The sequence below is a fragment of the Zootermopsis nevadensis genome, unplaced genomic scaffold (genome assembly GCF_977971745.1).
Source record: "Zootermopsis nevadensis isolate Lab colony 2312 unplaced genomic scaffold, Znev_1.0 Znev_ptg000020l, whole genome shotgun sequence".
Classification (NCBI taxonomy): Eukaryota; Metazoa; Arthropoda; class Insecta; order Blattodea; family Termopsidae; genus Zootermopsis; species Zootermopsis nevadensis.
This window is the reverse complement of record NW_028259152.1, coordinates 9586313-9603705: the sequence shown is the minus strand read 5'-3', so window position 1 is coordinate 9603705 and position 17393 is coordinate 9586313. Positions and strand designations below refer to the sequence as shown.

The 17393-nt window shown below is 36.3% G+C and overlaps 1 protein-coding gene and 1 long non-coding RNA gene across 9 annotated transcripts in view; one reads left to right on the top strand and one right to left on the bottom strand.

The window, feature by feature from the left end:
- LOC110827556 (RNA-binding protein 24-like) overlaps positions 1–17393 on the bottom strand; it is a 130412-nt gene that overhangs the window by 48491 nt on the left and 64528 nt on the right. For all 5 annotated transcript variants that reach the window (XR_002542391.2, XR_015535893.1, XR_002542392.2 and 2 more), the window contains exon 4: positions 735–961. Coding sequence is in view for 1 of the 5 variants with exons in the window: in XM_087351703.1 (XP_087207829.1) it covers positions 735–961 (227 nt within the window). In the remaining 4 variants the exon portion in view is untranslated. The remainder of the gene's footprint in view (positions 1–734; positions 962–17393) is intronic.
- Positions 939–17393, top strand: part of LOC147873284 (uncharacterized) — a 125526-nt gene continuing 109071 nt past the window's right edge. The window contains exons 1-4 of one of the 4 annotated variants that reach the window (XR_015535896.1): positions 939–1083; positions 1939–2037; positions 12551–12623; positions 14979–15633. This is a non-coding gene — a long non-coding RNA (uncharacterized LOC147873284). Of the gene's footprint in view, positions 1084–1938; positions 2038–12550; positions 15634–17393 lie in introns of those variants that run through there. The other 3 variants (XR_015535895.1, XR_015535897.1, XR_015535894.1) reach the window with 3 other exon arrangements.

Genomic DNA, 17393 nt, shown 5'->3' with positions numbered 1-17393 from the left:
CTTGAACATGCTACAAAAGTTTTCCAGTGGTTTGATAAAGGAGTGAAAACGCACAAAGTATTATAGTCTATTTTGTAAGCGGCTTGTTTGTTGATATATTGCAAGATGAGAATAGAGTTCAGGTTTTAATGTAGTGAACTGTGGATCATGAGGCAACAGTGGACTTTGACTGGAACTGCGGTTTGCCAACTGGTGTTGGCATTAAAACCTGTCTGAAATGGAACCTGAATTCCACGGAAAGTATTACGAATCCGTAAAATTCTCTGGTAACGAGAATACAGGATTAAACGAATGTAAGATTATCGTACGCACAGTTTAACTAAGAAAAAGGCAAGGAAAGGAAATGCAAAACATAAAATTCACTGAAAATCGTGTACCTGTACATGAATACTTGTTTCTGTTCATATAATTTTACTAAGTGGGTTACTGTACTTACCGTGATTTGCCTGTTAAGGCACTTATTAAAAAAAACTTTAATGGACCGCTGTAAGAGATGGGGGCGGAGGAAAGGAAAGAAATGAAAGGGCGATACAAATAAATAAAAGAGATGTCTTCTGGGTTGCGCCGTGTTAGAAATTTTCTGACGTTTCAGAGATGATTACCGTCTCCTTCATCAGGGCGCTCGTCGCCTTCAATTGAACTACACGGCGCAACAACCCAGAAGACAGCCATCACACTCGCCGCCGTGAGCACCTCAAATCTCACAAAAAAGAAAGAAAGAGAGAAAAACTTACCTGCGGCGCTCGTGTAAGGGTACGTCTCGAAGCCGTTGGGGTATTGTCCGGGGTATGAGACCGCGGCTGCAGCTGCCGCGTTCTGGTACTCGTAGAACTGGGAGGTTGCTGCTGCTGCCGCCGCTAGCGCTGCAGCATGGGATACCGGAGTCGGTGGCAATGGTAAGATGCCACTAGGTGTTGCGGCCGTCAGGTAGGGCGAAGGGTACATGTACCCCGGCGGGACACTGCAACAACCCAACGGGAAGCCCAGTGCATTCCTGCAGTTATGGTGGTATATACATATTTCCTGTTGCGGTTAAAACCCTCGCCGACTTACATCGGAGTGCATTTTTATTGGATACACAATGTAAGTAATCTTGGAATGGTCTGTCCTTGAGAGACGTCATAGCAACTACAGGTTATCCTATTCATGCGCGACGTTTCTGTTCTTCAATTAAAACATTTACTACCAATTATCGATACTAAATTAAAATAATCCTTCAAAGCCCACCAGGAAACATGTATAGCACGCTTTAACAACTAGTAATTCTACAGTTTGTAATGGGTTTTGTACGATTCTCAGTACAAACAGCGATTATTTCTTTTAAAAACATTAACAAATAGGTCGTTGTAATGATGACGTGTTGTTTTCTTTTATGAGCGGCCTGAATTTTTATTTACACGACCTTCGGGTTCATAGGATTGAATTAATAACGTTTAGAATGAAAATATATACCATGAAAACAAAATAATGGTAAGAACAGAAGAGAAATGAGCAAAAAATAATTAAAATTTGATACCTGGAATACAGCGTTTTAGTATGAAACACGGAGATAATACAACTTTAAATGGGGAAGGTTTGGTAAATATACCACACAGGATGTACACAGACTACATAATATGCTGTCTAAATCGGTCTCAAATACGGAAGTGAGACCTGGAATTTGAGAAATCAAGACCGCGATCTTTTAGGTGCAGCATATGGGATTTCTGAGGTCAATGCATTCTAGACATTTTCCCTTCAGATGATTACTAGAAACGCCAACATTACGTCACGCCCTTGAAATGAATTACGGCGAATGAAACATAAAACAAGCGAATACAAGTCGTAACCCTTCGCTGCTTGATGCAACATATAGTCTATAGGGAATTCGATGAACTATATTGTCACGCCTCGTAGTAGGCAAGCCGTTTAGCGACGTAATTATTATCACGATTCCAGGTAAATGGCCGGACATTCTGGTTCGTAGGTTATTCGGGCGGTCTCTGGTTCGAGTTTCTGCCTGGAGACATGCTGTCCTCACTGGGGTAGTGCTTTAAGGTAAGCCATGCCAACTTCCATAATATACTGGGAGGGTGGGAAGTAAGTAGGCATTAAGTAATCGCTTAGAATTGGAAATATAGAGGTTTTAACCATTTCTCAATGCCTACTTACTTCTCACCCAGTTACGAATTGACAAGTATTACCAATTCGTAACTGAAAATTTGTCTTGCTCGACTTTACAGACCTACAGTTGAGAATACGTCGTCAAATTAACCGAGAAACTAACGAGTTTTGGTAATTTTTTTTAAAACAGCTGTGTTAAAAGTTCGTCTAAGTCTTTCAGTAAACTGATCCTTTAAACTGACCAACGTTAAATGAGTATGCCAGTTTCCGATTTAGACGCCAAATAACACATTTAATATAACTAAATTTTCAGCATGAATATTTATTCACACAGCATAAGACGGATTTTTATAAAACAGTAATATTAAACATCAAATATGGGAGATCACGTGTTTCGGCATCTATGCCAACATCAGACCTGTTTACTAGGAAGGGTACTTATGTAACTTCGCATCACAATTGCATCAAATTTTAAAAATAATAAAAAGCATAAAAAATTCGCTGAAAATTAAAAGTCACTTTTCACACACTGTTCACTGTCTGTTCAACTGAGAAGAGTGTTTCGGATCAATGAGGTCATCATTAGGTCCCGCCTTGCTACACTACAAACGTATAGGCATTTTTAAACTTACTATTGCAAATGAGCTAGCAGGACATTTGTGTGTATTGTACATGACGTATACTATTTCAAATTCTTATAAATATTTATAAGAAATTTAATCCCTTATTGTGGTTATTAATTATGATCACCTATATACACTCACACTCTCACTGATTTTTATTGATCCGTTGTGTACAATAAAATTAATTTCTTTATATTTTATCTAAAATGGCTTGCGGTGTTGTTTATGCGTTGACAATAAAATTAAATACAAACCAGTTGAGTGGATTTTAGACGAAACATAATAATGGACAGACGGACGGACGCTACATTATGCGTTATTCTCTCATAGGCCTGTAAGTGCATGTGTAAATTGAACCTATACACATTATTATGAAGATAAAATAGTTTATTTCTAATGTAATGATTTACGAATTATAACAGGGTGTCACAATATAAAATTTCGCAAAAGAAACCTCATTATATCACAGCGGTAATGTCAGATACATAGTCAGATAGGCAAATGAAGGCTAATAGCACTTCTGCATTGTAACGAAACTTGTCCAAAAATCGTTCACGTCCGTCTTGACATACGTGGTATGTTTTTTTCTAAACAAAGAATCCACTTTGTTTTAATGGTGCTATTAGAATGAGTAGCTACCCCTTCCCCTCTCGTGATTTGATATTCTCTGTCCATTTGCATGCGACATTAGACTTGCTAGTGTGCGATACATTACCAGTCACGTGATATTGCTGTAAATTGTTTTGTCAGCCATTTTTATTTTTAGGAGCTAAATGAGGGGGGGGGGGGGGAAGGTTAAGGCGTGGTTATACCTGTGGCTCGATTTTAGTCAATAATTTCACGAAATTACGATACAATGTAGACTTTATAGGCCTGCTGTTTCCGTCAGTACACGTTAAAAATTATCAGAATTCAGTCGAATGGGCCAATGTGTGCTTTATGCATAAGCACGACAGTCTAGGCTGTATTATTTGTTGCAACAAATACAGCGGACACAAGATTTCTTAACAGGGCGTAGCAGTTTGTCCGTTTCCGATCTCGCGGGTTGCTTATTTTTGGTCAGTTCACACACGCTGGAACCGCAGGTTCGAATTCTGATCGGAGCTTTGTTAGATTATGTTTTCTGTCGTAGTGTATAGATGGAGGCCTTGTGAGGAAAAATCATGTATCGTACTTTTGCCATAGTTTATTACAATCATGAACATTTATATTCCATTACATGGGAAATGCGGTTGAAAAAGTATCTACAAGTTTTATCATTTTTTGAGATGGGTCGTTTTCTGGCTACGTGGAAGAGGTTAAAATTGAAATTTACGTTGAACCAATAACAAATTTTAGGAAATCTGTCCTACTCTTATTCTACAGGCCTGCTTTGAATACCAAACTGAATTGAAATCCACTTATATTGAACACGTGGAAAACAGACAGGCCTCTAAGTAATATACAGCATAGGTTTTGTGGGAAAACATAAAAGCCTTTCTTCCGCAATGTTTCATTTCCATAGTTAAAATATGGGTCCTATGCACACACAAGTTTCGTGTCTTTTCAAATGTGGAATTTTTTGTGAAGTAGCATTTGAGTGCTTGGCTTTGTGGTTAGAAACATTTAAAGTGGGTATCGGGAAGGAGAGAAATGGGCATAAAGATGAAATTAACTAGATTCGCGGTTCTGGATCTTTTTAAAAAATTAAATCCACTCAGCTAGTCAAAAATTTCTTGTTTTTATTAAACCCGAAGGTTAATTTCTGTATTAATAAAAGCCTGGACAATTTAAATTGAATTCACACCTTGACGATTATTTAAAAAAAATACGTTTTACTATTGTCTTTCATTTAATATGTACTGTATCCTAGTTGCAATTATAATCTGTAACAAGCTGAATATGAATTAACGCTTGTCTCTGTGACAGTTGCACTTTATTTTATAGTGGATTATGTATCGTACTTTTTAAAACCGATGTTTAAAATTCACCATCGTCCGATTTTTGTTGACTTTAATTGCATATTTCCGAACAGCAAACTCGTTTTTTAATGTTAGTTTGGGTTGGTAGTCTTCTTTTTCATATGTCCAATCAATGTTCATCCAGAATTTGCGCAATCTCTGCCCGGATTATCCAATGGCAAAGAGGAATGCGGATTATCCAATGATATTTGAGCAAAGCAACGCCTCTACCAATCACGTGAAGTTGTGGTTTAAGTTCCTTGCTTCTGTGGAGAATGGCTTTAAGACTGATATTGATCCCGTCCCTGGAACGGTTGGAAACATCATCACAAAACAAAAAAGGTTATCGAGAAGTCACAGTCGAGATATCTAAAGAATTCTTTATGATAATGGTGATAATCCAGGCTCTCAAGAAACTAAATAAATATGACTGTATTTTGGGATGTGTTTGGTAGAAATTGACCGACGTTTCAGTGGTGTTTGTTGCCTAGATTACCAGAGTACTTATTGCAAACTACTTCCTATGATAATGATTTGGCAATAATGCTTCGAGGACTAGTGAATTATATATTGATCCTCATAGAAAAATACACCCATTTTAATTACTATAATTAGAGTAAGAAAATGACGAAATTAAGATCAGATTAAATTCTGGAAGTACTTGAAACCACTGAGAATACATATGTAGGATATTTGTGAACAAATTTATTAAGATATCTGGACTACTAAAAGATAAAGTAACAGGGTACTGGAGAAACCAGTAAAGTGAGGTTAGGTTCTTAATTCGTACTCTCCACCAAACATTATTAAAGTCGTCAGATCAAGTAGTTCTTCAGCACTTTGTTCTTGAACACCGCCATCTATATACTTTGTTTGGGGCGATATAATTCTGAGACATTTCTATTCACCTATGATAGCCACATCCCGTTTCCCCCAAATCCATCCCCACATTATACTTCCGTCTCTTCCACCTTCCATCTAGTCGCTCTTCGACAAGTTTCATCACAAAAACTCCGAAAGTATAAATTTCTATCTCCAGTCGTCCTACATCGACACCCCTCACCTTGCAAATATCAGTCTTAAAACATATCAGCTCACTTCTCGTTCCTTGAACAAGTTTAGAGAAGTCTAAATATGTGAAAGTGATTAACATCGATACTGAATATGGCTGTCTTCTGGTCTGCAGCGCCGTGTCTGGTCTCAAAGATATTTTCTGCAAGGACCTCTGAAACGTTGATAAACTTCTACCAGACACGGCGCTACAGCCCAGAAGACGGCCATCTTCGTTCTCGGCGCCATGAAAGCCTCAAATCGAACTTAATATCGATATTGTACGGGTGGCTGGTGATTAACCACGTTTTCACTAGCTCCACGTTTCGAGCTGCCAGTCTGGTGGTTAGAGGATGGAAAGCACTGTGATCAAAATGCATGACGTGTTGACTGTTAATGACTGTTCTTTATTGGATGCAATATCTACGTGTTCCTTTGATCACTGGGTCGTGACCCATAAGTTGAAACTACTGATGTATAGCATTGCACATCTCGACAACTGTTTATAATGATAAACCAAACCTACGCAAGGCTATTAAAAACTCTTCACAAAAATAAAAAGTACAACTTGTGTCGTCTTTGGATGCTCCGTTGTTGAAAATCTGATACGCGTGTTTTTGCTGGTCCAGGGACATATAAAGAAAGAGAACAAGAAAGAAAAGTAAGACGAGATAAATGACAACGCAGGTGCCGAGTCTAAATGTGCCCTGGACACGCGCCAGATTCAGACAAACGGGTTAGCGATCGTGGAATGACAGTTGAAAAATCTTTTTTTTTTTTTTTACAATCGTCAGTATTTCCTAAAACGCCGTGAGTGTATTTTAGACATATATATATATATATATATATATATATATATATATATATGTGTGTGTGTTTAATTTAATTATATCGATACTTGTACAGAATTTTCTAAGCATATAAATACTATAAATTAAACTATATTCAAACTTCAGGAAACACAAACTCGCTCTACGCGAATCTGTAAATCCGCTTTCAAATCACTTCAGCCTGTGAGTTTCTAGAGACGCGTATCAGCTAAATTATTTTAAATACCAAGCTTCCGGAATTGCCAAGAGTAGAGAACAGATGTTGGGTAATAGTTTAAAAGTCTCGTGTGATAGGATTATATAGATATTTTTATATCCTGGACGCTTTGTGTTTGTAATATTTTCTGTACTGAGATATACAGCACCAAGACATTAATTTACTTCATCTTTTCACGGTAAATTACCAATTCTCTTTCTGTGTTGCTACATATGATTAACATAGAGTGCCAAGAGATGGCAGCACAGTTTTGTCGTTTCCTATAATGCCAGACAAATAAAATATAGAGGAAGTCTAGTTTCAAAACTGCATATAGATTATATCTCATTTGTAGCACGTAAACTGTGAAGAGACGACATATTTAATTCGAATTTTGTAACGTTGATAGTCTACCATGTATTAAATATGAATTACAAATCACGACAAAAATTCATTATAGTGTCTTAATTACTGACAATTCCCCCAAAATATGTTACGGTCCAAGGCTATAATTTCACGATGTTAATAAACAAGCTCTCAGGTAGAAGAATCCGAAGGTTCAATATGGAAGCCCGCCAGTGGACGTGATTATGAATCATCATACAAACTGGCCATTCCTGTAAGATCTATTTGTAACTATTATTGAGACTATGAAGTGAATTTACATTCATAATTATTTTCCCTCTAATATTAAATTAAAACAATACTTCCCTATTTTGAAATTTTCGTAATATTTCCGTGGAAGAAATACATCCATATTATACTACCTAAAATGATTTATTAAATAATAATGTGCCAATTTCTTCCATCTTCCATACCGTAATTTTGGAAGACGCTTTCTCAAAAAAAATTCTGTATAGGCTATTTGTTTCTTAGTTCAAGCTGGTCATGTCAGTTTATATGCAATATTTCAGTGGCGTGAATTGATAATTTCTGTCATGATAAAAATATTTTAAAAACCTATATGTAAAAAGAAGGTATACAATTTAGGTAGTCCGTGTCATAAACAAACGTTTCATGTAAATACTGTTAAAATGATTAAATTATTATAAAGATATGGGCAGAACATGTAGCTCCAATGATGGAAATCTCAAATTCATGCAACATTTTAAATCAGCCTGAAGGGAAGATACCACTTAGGAGACCAAGCTTAAATGGGACGATGGTGTTGAAACGGATCTTGAAGGGGAAAAGATGCGAGGAGTAGACCGGATGTGGATTGGATCAGGTGACTGACTCTTCTTGAACATGGTAATTAACCGATGAGTCCAAAAATAGGTACGGAATTTCTTTACCAGCTGAGCGATTATCAGCTTCTCAAGAAACACTGCGCTCCGTTGACGTAAGGACATTAGTTGTCTGTTTCTCTTGTTGAATCCTCGTGAGTTGCATTACAGTGAAAAAATGTGTTTATTATCGAGCAGAGTAAAACAGTTTACGTCTCTGAAATTTCGGGGCTGTACGTAGAATAGTATACGTGCTTTGGAGAACCTGGAACTTTTCCAGCATTTATCAAATTAGTCTTGGTATTGGTCCTAGTTGACATATTGCTATTACATTCTTATTATTAAGGTTGTTCCTTACACTTGTTCGTTAAGTGACGTAAACCTAATCTTATTGTATTTATTTTACTTTGTTGGTTCCATCGATTCTTCATTCTTGATTTCATAACTGTCCGCCTTTGAAATTATTTCATGACGTAGTGATTTACACGTTTATTTTGTGTTCGGGAGGTCATGGGTTCAAATCTCGTCTAGGAGACCGGCTGTTCTGACTAATGTATTCGTATGCAAATTCCAGGATGATGCCTTATAATAGGTCACCATCGCTTTCCAGTTCTTATTCTAAATCGCCCTACCATACCACTCGACAGTGTACGTATAAGCCTAGGTTACACAATAATTAATCGTCGTTAAAAATCAACAAGTTTAAAAAAAGTATGAAGTCCTTACGTTAGCCATATTTTTGGTCTCAAATTTTCTATTTTCTCAGAATATTATTTTTTGTATTTTGTTTTAACATTCCATTTTCACACTCGATTTCATGCAGCCATAGACAAACTTTTATATCAGACTAGAATTTTTTGTTGTTTTAAAGTAACTGTTTCTCCTTTGACTACCACTCAGTGTTTTACCTCAAAGTTACTAGCTCTTTATTCTGATAGCTTTTTTCACTATTTTTTTAATGTACGTCAGACTAGTTTATCTTTCATAATAATATAATAATGAATATCGTCCATGTACACATCTTATTTGTTTAAGTGTCTTATTTACGTCTTTTCAGCAGTCGTAGACCATCCTGAGGTGTTATACAAAGGATTTTACTGAACTGTATGTGACATATATCGTAATTTTTGTGCCAACATTGGTTCATCTCCCGTCACTCCATCACGTCTTTTCTTATTTCTTTTTGTCTCCATTTGAATGCACACTTTTTGTTAAACGTTAAAACAGACGCAGAAACGGAGCATCGATCATATTTCATATCGAAGAAACGTATAGATTTTTGAGCAATCTGTACTTTTTAATGAGTTTACATATTTCATAAAAGAATCAAACACTCATCCAGATTATTATTTTTAACTCCGCTCCTCCAATTCCTGCAGCAATTAAATTTGTACAAAAATAAAGCTTATACAAGAGCTTTATGGCAGTTTTCATGAACATCTTCAAACATCTCGTGCCTTTGATATCTGTGTACCAATAAAAGAAAATTCTTTGATGAAGTAGCTCTTATATACGAAAATATGCACACTCAGGCAAATATATATCTGTTGCTCTTGTTTCTAAACACAGCGCTAAATAGGAACATTGAGTGGAGGTAAAACTCCACACTTTTTGACATGTCGCTGATAGCATAGACGTTTAAAGTCTTGCCAATCCTATTTTTAAGCTCACCTTCTCGTAATGAGTCCATTATGACAATCGAGGATCTGACGACCGAGATGTAGCTGCAAATAGCCAATCTGTAGAAAATGCTACCAGGTCTACCAAGAATTATGTTAGTTACGCTGCGCTGTTTCGGTTCATGTTCATAGTTAATTATTGTGGAATGTAATATTTACAATAATTGCCTTTCTCCGGTTCTTACGGGGTTTTTTTCATTTCAATCTGTTCCGCAACCTGTGGACCACGTTCGGTGATTTAAAAAATAAAATTCAACAACTCGAATCGGAAATCAAAAACCCCAGAAGGCTTCATTGGTATTAAGAGACTTGACATTTTTACTGTAGTTCAACTTCATTCAACTTTCTTCTGAGTATCATACTATGGCGAAATGGTAAACAGTTATAGACGTTTCGGAAGAACTTGGTGTTTCCTTTTTTAAGGTCGAGACTCAAAAATAGTGTTGGAGGGTTTGTATAGAAATATAAGTAACTAAAATTATAACCACAGCCACACATTGGGTTCCTAACCAATCACAGTTCGTGACTTTCATTACTTGTCTATAACTAATTCTCTAACACTCTACTTCACTTCTGTCCTGACGAAATAAAAGAATACTTCCTTCGAAACGTCGGTAATTTTGACCAATATGTTTCGGCTCTGTGAGCATTAACTTTCTTTGTGAAAGGGAATTGCATCAAACCGGTTTACTGAATATTATTTTCCCAAGAAAATCTGCATGGGTTTAGTTATTTGTGGGAGTATCATTACTACAACTTGCCGTTGTATTCCTGAAGAACAAATAAAGCGTTACAAAGTTTTAATAAACCAAGTTAAGTGCTGTATTTGCCGATTCCCTTCCACTGTAGGAGAACATCTCAATTTCTCAACGAAAAATTGCGCCACACTTTAGATTTACCCGCTTAACGCTCGTGTCGGAGAAGTTGTCTAATCTGCACGGCGCTGCACAATAATTGTACAATAAACATTACCTTTTCTTTCTCAAGTGATTAAGCTTTGTAACAACATGCTCTTGTTATTAACCCGGTGATTTTTAAGGATTCCGAAATACTGTATTTTAATGGTTTAAATATAACACAACCAGTAAATGTAAAGATGAATATTTACTGGGTTGTTGCGCCATGTAGTCTGGTAACATTAACCGACGTTTCAGAGTATACATCTCCCTGATGATGGAGACAGCAAATACCTCTGAAAAGTCTGTAAACTACCAGACTACACGGCACAAACAACCCTGAATACAGCCATATTCCTACTTGCTGTTGTGAGAACCTGACATCTGACCAGTAAATGTGTTTGTATCAAGTTTCTTATGTCAGATTACACTAATTTTACCATTTATCGACAAAGAAGAATAAATACCATAAAAGATTTTTGTGATTTTCCTCTGTCCTTCCTAACAAATATTGGCAGAGTACTTTTAGTTAGGCCACGATCTTCTAAATCTGTCACTGCTCACAGTAGGTAAAACACAACCCCTGCCCCTCGTTCTAATATTGCACATAATTTGCTGCTGACACTGATTAGTACAGCTGCCTGTGTTCGAATCGCAGCTTCTCTAGAACGAGCAAAGTTTTCATAAACAGGGGAGCCAGTAGCTAAGAGCCACGTGGCCATTTCCCCATCCCACGTGCACCACACGTGGCGTATAATATGACAATCGTCTGACTATAGCATGGGTCTCTCCTGTGAAAAGATGTCGCCTGTCTCATACTGCATCACAGTTTTATTAAGCTTACAGGGTCATTTCCACGGCAAAGAAATCAACAAGGAGAATGACCTTGAACTTTAATCGGAGGTTTCTTGCTTTGATTGGCGAGGTTAAACAGCGATGAATTTTTATTTGTAAGTTGCATTCACTTTAGTTCCATTTAATATTGAACATGTCAGCTGATGTTAAAGAATTGGACGAAAATATAAATATCAAAGAGAAACGCATGAGCTATTTACACGACAGTAAGTGGGCTGAGCGTGATGTGCCTAAACGTGGGAAAATAAAATTGAAACAGTTCTAAAAGAATAATTTACTTTAAAATGGTAAAATTTTACTTCGACATGAGGTCATCGACCTATATTAATAACACTTTTGAATTCGTGTTCAACGAATAATTCAGAACACGGATCTAGATATGATATCGTTATCACAATTTTAATTATCCCACGCAGTGAGCTATATCCTTGCACAGCGTGTGCAGACAGGAACTTTTCAGGCAGTCCGTACTCGTTAACAGCTGCCTCTGTAGTCTTTTTCTGTGCCCCCTGCATTATTTAAAAAGGCTGTTTTGTCTTGCAGCTTGTTTTTTTCTAACGGTTTCACAGAACAAAGTCAAAATTTTCCTTACTGTTTTCTTAAACTGAGTTATATTGGTTCTATAATAAAACAATTGAAAGTGAAAGCAATTTATGCAGTATTTTACTCTTTCGAACGAACGTTTTAAATTTGTTTATAAGTTGTTTCCTTCTTAGTTCGTCGACACGACTATTCGCTGGACGTAACTGCTTTCTCCGTTCATTTCTAAGACACGTCATAAGTCGCACTACAAAAGACTGTAAAACATGAATGTAAACTCGAACCCCTGACCTTCATATATAAACTTGTGCCATTCTTTTAATCTTTACTGGGTACTACGATTATTAGCACTTTATAAATTTTGATAAAATATTACGTAAACTTAAGAAACTTTTATTGACATGTTTGTTACCATTTTATTACCATTATTAATGTAAAAAGATCTGTATATAATATTTAATTTTTATAAATATTTGTACCACATGTGTAACTCGGTGGTTTTTAGCTGTTTCTGATTACCTGTTATGGAACCTGAAGTTTCATCGCCCAATATTAAACCCAGTGAGCCATGCAACATCGCACTCCATTTGCTTTTGTATCTTTGTTCCATAGCTGAGATGTCTTGATGGTAGCGCTCACCATGTTAGTCGCTGACGGCACCACAGTTTGACGGGAAGAAATCCAGGTATGAGTGCAAGAAATGCATCTTCAATGACATGTTGCACCCCACTTTTCCATAACAAGTCAATGAGTTCACCTTCTGTTTGATATAATTTATCACAGTCTTTATTTCGAGTACGAAATGTTGTCACTTTCACAGAATGATCTAGAAGATTTCACTGTTCTAGCCTCGAGGCCAAAAGCTCTGCCTTATTCTTCGGCAGTTCGAGATCCTTGATGAGGTCATTAAGCTCACTTTTCTGTGATCTTATGTGGTTCAGAAGGATAAAGGCTTGTACAAAATGGTGGATCTCTTGACGTAGACTGCTGCTGTACTCCTTCATGTATATCAAGCTCAACATGAACATCATCAGTGCCTTCATCTTCATCAGAGTCTACAGAACAAACTTTCGGGTCGTTCAGGAATAGGTAGTAGTTCACAGTGAGGGACGGGGCGAATTGCAGATGGTATATTTGGGTACGTCACTGTCCACTTTGTATTCATTGTCACCCCTTTTCGAATAGGAGGCACAACACGGAAATAAGAGTCTGTGAAGTGAGTTGCTGGCTCCCACCATACCATGGGCACTGCGAAAGGCACAGAACATCCCTTACGATTTACCCATGCGTTAAGGTTAGATGAACAGGTAGTGCAGCATATGTGTGGAGCCCAGTTCTTGTCCTGATCGCCTACTTTAAACCCAAAGTACAAATCATAAGACTTTTCATGGCTTACTTAACGTACACATTCTTGAAGCAAATGTGACTTCTCCACATACGTAACAGAAGTTATCCGGACTATTCACACAATTACGAGGCATATTAATCGTGCACGACACAAATACTGCGCAAGAAGTAGGAATCTCACAGAGAACTGTTAACTGAGAACAAATCACCCAGTTCCTGGCCGGATTCGAGGAATACTGCAAGAGTTGAAGGTGTATTTGAGGCGACAACAACTTATCACGTAATACAGAGCAGGGTGACTGTTGCTTATCACATTTTAGGAGCGTAGTGGTACCATAACTGATGATAATGTAGAGAAAATCGCTAATATGAGACCCCAACCGTAATTCGAAAACAGGAGCCAGTCGACAAATTTTAAGATTGCTTTCACACGTGGCTCATGTGAGCGGCTCACGCGAGCTGAAGGAACTGTTGGGGATAGAAATCCCAGCAAAATGCATTAGACCCTTTCAGACGAGAGCCGGTGAACCTGTGAGCGGCTCATGAGCCGCTATACAGCTCTCCCTGCTTTAACATGGAACCCTTTCACAGGAGGCTCAGTGGGCTGCAGATCAAGCCAGTCTAGCCAACGCATTTATACTGGAGAGGCACATTGTGGGGGGATAAACTCCAGTAAGTTGTTTATAATAGGTACTATTTATTAATCATTTATAATATTTATGCCATAACATATTACTATTACTTCAAGTTCCAACATGATTTGATGAACGCTGCTAATATACTGAAAATATGGTGTTGGAGGGACTGAGGGAAGTTGGTAACTCAAGCGGAGAGTCATTTGAGCCGAACTCCGAATTGCTTATCGCCTCCGCATGAGCTGCATACCGGCTCAGCGAGCCGCTCAACTGAGCGGCTCACGGGCTCACGTGTGAAAGCAGTCTAATGTGATTTTCGTGTTCAGCAGCCTAAAATTAGTTAATATTGGTTACTTTCGTTTTCATAACATTTTACGTGTTGACCAGTGTTATTGGACTATACTGATTTAGTTAAATTCATATCATACGCTGATAGCTTGTCAAATTTCGTCTTTATTGTTATCCCTAATTCTTACTGCTGGGTTTATCCCATTAACTTTTCCAAACACTTCTGTGCTGTATGGTCCGGACATTAGATACGATTCCATTTTAATTCTTCATTGGTATAGGCGTAATCATCCTAAGCGGTCTCTGAAGTTACTTGTTCATTTTTGACATTCCCAATCGGCACTGAAGGAAAACTGGTCTATTTATTGACAATGAAATTTACTTTTCCTGTATCATACACCTCAGTTGAAAACCTATTCTTACTCAATGCCCTGAAATGAAATAAATATAAAATACTTAAAATTGACGCCACGCATCATGTGCATACGGTATAAAGGTATTTTAAATGTTATTATATGTAATTTCGCTTATTAACTTACATTTCCCCAACCTAACCTGACCTCCTTTCAATGTTCTTGTCTGTAAAGTGAAGAGTTGCGAAGCCACTCACTTGTATGATGCCTGAAATAATTAATTAATTTATACGTACGTGAACATCACGAACAGCATTTCTAAGGAAAGCGAGAAAAGTAATGAAGCAAGAACATAACATTAAAAGTCCACACAAAAATGCCCCTTCACTGATTGTGTACATTTTTTGGTCTGAATAGGTGAAAACAGTCAAACACACGCACACACGCACGCACGCAGGCACACTCGCTCTAACTCAGGCACAGTGGTGAGTGAGATGTTACTTTGGAGACACTGACATCTCTTGACTGCTCCTGGAACTCTCAACTTGTAGGTGTTTCAATTTAATATCTCCAAAATGTTATAGAAATATTTTATATAAATATGAATTTAATATTTTATGTTTCCAAAGAACGTGATAAATCTTATCTTAAAGTGTAGCTTTTGGGTTTCATTTGTAAGCAAACATTTCGTTATTTTATACATAAAATGTAAGTTAACGAGACATTTGTTAAAATATTATATCTCAAGAATAATATATACCCACTTTCTCTTTATTCAATGCATTTATGGGGTGAAGGAAAATGTTTACTTCAGTAAGTATATTCATGTCATTAGGAAATTGTCGTTTGCAAATTTTTGCCACCTTAACTTTTACAATCTGTACGAATTTTAACATTCTGTTAATTAAACACTTTGTTTACACTGTTAAACACTTGTTCAATAAAACTCGACAGAGGAAATTTAAAAGTGCATGCCTTATACATTAATATAGTTCTATAGGTTATGAAGTTAATGTGATGTATAGAAATATCTTTATATTTACAATGTGCGGCGGCATACTTATATCGTGGATATTTTATGGAACTACAGATGTCACTGTAAATATCTTAATTTTCATATTTTAAGATAAAATACAGTAAGTTGCAAAAGGAAAATTACTAATAATTACTGACAAGTTATTTGAGAATTACTTTCAATACAGAGTTTAGAAACAATTTTCTCAACAAACCAACAAATCAAACAACCGATTATGCAAACGGGTTATACACCAACAAACTTGGAAACACTCCCAGTTAATACGTGTACAAATTATTACTCTAAGAAAATACTCACACTATTATATAAAATAAAAAATGAAATCCAAAGACTACATCCAAGATCGAACTACGAGAATTTAATTTAAGAAAAAATAATAAAAGGAGACACAATGGGAGTTTGACAACTCATGCAAGAAAAGTTAGCAGTTTCTTACGCCCAAATTTTATTTAATTTTATATCTGCAATTTTGAAATTCTTATGTGAAAATTAGTTTCATTTGAATAAATAGCAAAATATATGATTAACTTTGAAGTGCAAGATTTGATACTTGCAAAACACAAAAACAGCAGAATTATAATACGTTTATAAAAGGTAATTTGATATTCTAGTAATTTATTCAATCTCATTTGTACTAAATATTTTCATGCATTTCTGTGATCTTAAATTGAAATTACATTACTACGTTTCCAGAATAGGATTCCATTTTGTCCGCCATTTCGTTTTGTCACTCTCTCCCTAGTGTCTCCCATTTGGTCTTTTTAATAAATAAGTGAAAAATCACCCACACGTGTAGGAAAAAGAGAATAACCACACTAGTTGCCTAGCAACAACACAGTTGCCTGAATAATAAATCAGCAAACCCAGCACCAAAAGTCTGAAATCTTCACAGCAAACTCCACCACCGTGCATACGTATCGAGTGTTCATTTAACAGTGTACCGATTTCAAAAAATAAAAGTTCTGTCAGAAATAAGGAACACGTTCTGTGTTCTAGTTACAGAACAAATTTATGCCGTCCAAGTATAATTTATTATATTCACTCGTGTTGTTTTCGTCGTAAATTTGATACTATGTGACATGATAATATTTAGAAAAGTGTTCATAGGTTCTGCTTTACTAAAATAAGAAGTCTAATTAGAAAATACAGATTTTCCGATAAAGGAATTAAAATGTGAATCAGCAGTAAAATTGGTTTATAAATCTATATGATATAACGCAGTTCCTGTTCATTATATTAAATAAACATGTCTACCCTGCAGATAGAAATTAAGTTTATCATATGTTACACTCGTAGCGTCAAGGAGAACCTGCAATGAGATTTGCAACATGCGTTCTCACTTTTAATTAAGAAGCCAAATACGATTTATTGATAATCACACGGTTTAGCAGTCAGATCTTATCGTGCATAGAGTGGCACTGAATCCTTTTTCTATGCAGACAATGTTTATAATTTTCCTTGAGTTTGTATTTCCTGTCATATGTCTAAGCTTAAACAAATTTAATAGTACGCTGTAAAATTTAGACGCAAGCTTAAACAATATTGCATTCCATCTCAAGAAAATAAAGTTAAATTTCAATTTATTTATCACTTGATGAATAATTTCGCCGTATATAATAAGTAAAGTAATTAGGTACATGAATAAAAATCACTCTAAATCGAAGTACAGAACAATAATTTTTTTAAATTTGAGGTTGACGTGGATTTAATTTTATTCTGAAATACAGCATTGAGGCACTGCTATACTGAGGAAAGATTTTCACGATATTTTTAATATCTTCTTAAAAATCATCACG